At 32.6% G+C, this 4,765-nt stretch overlaps 1 protein-coding gene across 2 annotated transcripts; it reads right to left on the reverse strand.

The window, feature by feature from the left end:
- Window positions 1-183: 183 nt before the first annotated feature.
- LOC149729700 (FMR1-interacting protein NUFIP1-like) lies at window positions 184-4,219 on the reverse strand. 2 transcript variants are annotated; one of them, XM_089886427.1, is made up of 8 exons: window positions 3,768-4,217; window positions 3,605-3,680; window positions 3,044-3,200; window positions 2,438-2,509; window positions 2,015-2,109; window positions 1,297-1,498; window positions 744-879; window positions 184-333 (listed from the first exon to the last, which is right to left on the reverse strand). In XM_089886427.1, exons 1-8 carry the CDS (start codon window positions 4,170-4,172, stop codon window positions 232-234), a joined length of 1,245 nt encoding a protein of 414 aa, XP_089742553.1. In that variant the 5' UTR covers window positions 4,173-4,217; the 3' UTR covers window positions 184-231. The 2 variants fall into 2 exon arrangements, with proteins under 2 accessions (XP_089742553.1, XP_089742554.1); XM_089886428.1 differs by lacking the exon at window positions 184-333 and adding an exon at window positions 1,158-1,231 and having other exon boundaries at window positions 747-879; window positions 3,768-4,219.
- Between the last annotated feature and the right edge of the window lie 546 nt (window positions 4,220-4,765).

Consider the following 4,765-nt stretch of genomic DNA (forward strand, 5'->3'; position numbering starts at 1 on the left):
CTATTCCAAATGCTGGTCACAGCAGATTTAATGCTAAGTGCAATGTCTCTAATAAAATTTGCATCTTAACTGTACATTAAGATGGCCTATATATCTGGATAGTATTCATGTATAATAAAAATGAATTACTGTGAATATTCTCAAGTTTTGAAGAACTTTTTTCGGAAGAAATGCAACTGAATTATTTGAATGGCAGTTTATTGCAGTTTAAAAAAAACTAAAATGAAAAAATCAGTTTGCACTTGTTTGCTTATCGAAAAAATTGTTTTTGACGATATAACGCACACACTGAAGGATCTCATTTCTCTCAGTTCGTATTTCAGGCTCGAGTAGCTGTAAAAAATTAAGGTTGTAATTATGGCAAGAAGGTTATAATTAATCAATGGCATTATATATAATAATGCAAGTTCAAATGATTTCATAAGGTTGCAAACCTTTTGTTTTTTAAATTTTAATACAAATAGATTAGTTGGTATAAAAAATATTTCCACTGTGAATTAAAAACACTTTCTAATCTACTTCATCCAAATTTTGCTAAAACCTCTAAAACGAGGGCTTAGGAAAGAGAAACTCTCAACAGATTTATTACAAGGACTACACATCTTAAATTATGATGGCAAAATGAGACATTACATATGATGTGTTCATTATGTTGTTCCTATGTTTCATTTGGCTATTTTACACCAAACACCAGAGATTTTCCAATTATTTAAATACTAAAGTAATGTAAATACAAAACATACCATGCGAAGAAGTGAAGGCCTTGACAAGCGAGACTTGTAACGAGTTTTTGACGGGAATGGTCTTTTTTTCTGATTATATCGATTTTGCTTTTTCGTCACATTTTGATTTGGAGTTCTAACTGGTGAAGGTAGATTCCTAAAACAAAGTTTGTCAGTTTGTAATGGCCTAAATGAATGTTTTACAAAAAAAACAAAACATAATTGAATCTAAAAAATGTTAAGTCCGGAGCGTTTTAACTAAATGATAAAAATGTGATCCAGTTAGATTCTTCTATTTAAACTCAGCCATATACCAAAGTAACATACATGGTAACTCCGAAATTGGCAGTAGGTGTATAAAACAACAAAAACGAAATAACTGTGTTTTAACTCCCCCAAAAAACGAAATGAAAAACGGACTGCCTGTGTTCTAACCTCAAAAACGCAATGCCTGTGTTCTAACAACCACCATTTTCCGGCCAGGATAAAAGTAAGTTACATTCATTAGTCTGCGAAATAAGAATTTGCCATCAAAGCTCTATTTGGTATAATTATACTACAGCTTACAACTTACACTTGAGGTTTCGAGATTTCTGGTTTTGCTGCGGTATCTTGTTGGGAAGATGTGTCTGCTGATGCTGGTCCTGCATCTGTGTCCGAGTCACTCCCATAATCCATCATCAGTTGATTAAGTGCTCCCCCTCCCTCTTCCGTGATCATTGATGTAGGTAGGAGCTTGGCATCTTCTTCTTGATCTTCTTTTAAACTGTCTTTTTCTAAAAAATTAAAAAAAAACATATATATAGTATATATATAATAAAAATAAGTAAAAAAAAAAAAATAATACATACAGTAAGATGGGGGAAGATGGGACACTTTTAACTCTATTTTCTCGTCCCATTTAGTAGTAAGCAAAGAACATTCAAAGAAATATGAAACTATGTCCTCATGACTCTCATAGACAGTTGTTAATTGTTTAAAACACAATCAGGATTTCTGGATATTGTGTGCTAAAGGTGTCCCATCTTTGCCCACCCTACTATATATATATATATATATATATATATATATATTTAAATTTTACTTAAGCTGTAATATACTAATTGTAATAATAATCAGGTTATTTTCTCCCGGATTATGGTAACGAAGATTAAGAAATATGTGAAGTTAAACATAACAGTATTAATTTAATTTTTAAATTTCAAAGGCTTGAACAGTTATTTTTTTAATTTATTTTCATTTGTTGCACAGATAGGGTGTGTGAAAGTTGTTGCAGAATATTATTTGCTTACCTTTATCACCATTTGATTCTAATACCATGTTCATTGGATCGGTTTCATTTTTTTCAACTTGTAATGTGGTATTATCACTACCTTCAACAGGAACCCTACAAACGTTATGGATGATAACATTAACAACCAAGTTATAACAGAGGAACAACCAGTTACAGTTTATATGTTTTATCTATGTTTGACTGTAAAATGTGTAACGAATATAAGTCTCTAATGTTATAATGCTTTGACAATATATTGTATATGTATAGGTTATTATCTACAGCAAGGCATTCAAAAGGAATATTTCACCAGTTACGGTTTTTCTATTTGAATATAAGACGGATGACACAATTTTAGGTAAAATATATATAAGACAGACAGACAGTAAACAAAAATACAATTAAAAAGAGTTTTTTACACCTTGTGCACAAAATGACTTACTTTTTAGGAAGAGGTGCATTTGCTTCTGGTGATTCCTTTCTTCGGTTTCTGTTGTTTCGCGACTTGAATTTACTGCAAAAAATAAATAAATTAATGACACTTGCTGAAACAGATACTCGATATAGTATGCTAGTCTTATTCATAAACCTTGTGCCCGATTATGAAAATTATGTATGCAACTTTATAATTGATTGTTTTCGTCCGGCGCTGTGGCAAAGTGGTTAGCACGCCTGCCTGTAACCCAGAGGTAATGGTTTCAAGGCTTGTCGCTGCTACCATTGTGGGCGTATGTGTTCTTGGACAAGCAACAATTCTTTACTTCGTTTATCTGTACTGTATGCCTGACTATTTAGATCCCATTATTGATCACTGGGTTGGAGCAATGAGTGTTAAATGCAGGGGCAGACAAATTAGGTTTTATTGGGGGGAGGGCAAATCTGTTTATTTCTAATGCAACCGCAATGCTAAAGCGCATATTTGCAGGGAATTGCAGCCCATATTTTACATATAATATATATATATATATATATAGATATATATATATATATATATACACAACTATAAATATGCATCTCTTTGTACCTTAAATAAAAAAAAACAACAAACCCAAATGATGTTGGTTGTAACACAGCTCCTGATTCCGCAAGAGTTTTCTCTTCCAGAGCTTTGGTTTGCATCCGAGAAGAAGTTGGAAAGTTCTTCCTCCGTTCCTCCCTCCACTTCTGAACATCCTCAGGTGTTTCTAGCTTGATCCTTCTTCCATCTGGAAGACAGAACAAAAAAGATGACCTTTAAAAAATGATAACTTTTTACAAAAAAAATGATGACGTTTTCGTTGTATTGCTAAAAATAGTAAAATCAAATTAAGTTGTTTTAAAAACAAAAAGAAACATGATATATATAATGATAATAACTATTACATTTAAGCTACAGGGCCCCATTAAACACATTTAATACATGAATTACTGCATTTGTGTATACAGCCCATTTTACCCAATTCTAATTCTCATTGAGTTAATGTTTACAAACGTTTAAACAGAGATTTACTTTAGCATAACAAAAGTCATACGTCGTAATAAAAACAATTTGTTTATTTACCAACTTTCGAGACTTCCCACACCAACTATTACACACAAAAGCATAAACATAATAATACACAACACGTACTTGGACCATGAAGATTGCGTCTGTGAATTTCAACAAGTTTAAAATGAGCTTCAAATTTGCAACCGGGCTCTTTGCACTGCGGATTGAACGAAGTATTACTAAATATTCATGGAACATTTGTATATATATATAGCTAATATCTTATTTTCCCTTCAAAACGCACCTTCACATGCTGACTGTAATGTTCCAATTTTTTTTCTTCACTTTTAAACCCGCGATCACAAACGTCACAAAAATCTACGAAAACCGGATCTTTTATTTTTCTCTTTCTGTTGAAATTATTCGAGTTTCCAAAATTTTGCTTCTGCTTCCACGGTTGGTTTTGTTGTGGGGCAGGACTTGAGGCAAACGTAGACATCATGTTTGCTTGAAAATAATTCTGCTGCCCTTGATGGTCAAATTGCTGGTTATTCCAGCATTGGTAACTATATGCATTTGCACCATTACTGGGTGGGCAGTTCATGAAAGGTGGGGGAGCAGGGGGTGGGGCAATGTTGGACATTGGATAGTCAAAAAGAGATGGATACGTCATGTTGGTGCCACACTGGTGCATGTTAGGGTTCATCATCTAAGTGTTAAACATATATACACCCTGTTGAGAGATAAGCAATTACAATCCTGTCTTTTCGTTTAAAATATTTCTAAATCTTGGCTACCGTAATCATAGAGACAAATAAAAGTTATTATTATTATTATAAAGAGACGCATTACCAATATACACTAAAATTTATACAAGCAGTAAAACAAACTCTAAGTGTTATACCTATATTCACGCTGTTGAGAGATGAGAAATTAAATGCAACAACGCAATAGTAATTTATACTGGAATTGCAGGTAGTACAAATTTTAACTAAATGTCTAAATGTTTGTTTGCAAATTAAAGCTACTTCAACGTTGCCATATATGCCGAAACAGCGTTATTTAATAGTCAAGAATCGGATAGTACAATAAAACCTTAAAGTGAACAGACCTATTTCTAATTTGATTTAAACAAGCTGTAAAACACTCACTTTTACCAACACACGTGTGTTTAAATAGAAAAAAATCTTTCTAGGGAAAGCACCATTCGCCTTTATGACGTCATAGAATAGAAATCAACACTTTCTTTAGAAAAGCTTTGGTGTTAAATATGCTCCAAGCAAAATATCCAATATATATGTT

Source organism: Ciona robusta, chromosome 10 (genome assembly GCF_009617815.1).
Source record: "Ciona robusta chromosome 10, ASM961781v2".
NCBI classification, from domain to species: Eukaryota; Metazoa; Chordata; class Ascidiacea; order Phlebobranchia; family Cionidae; genus Ciona; species Ciona robusta.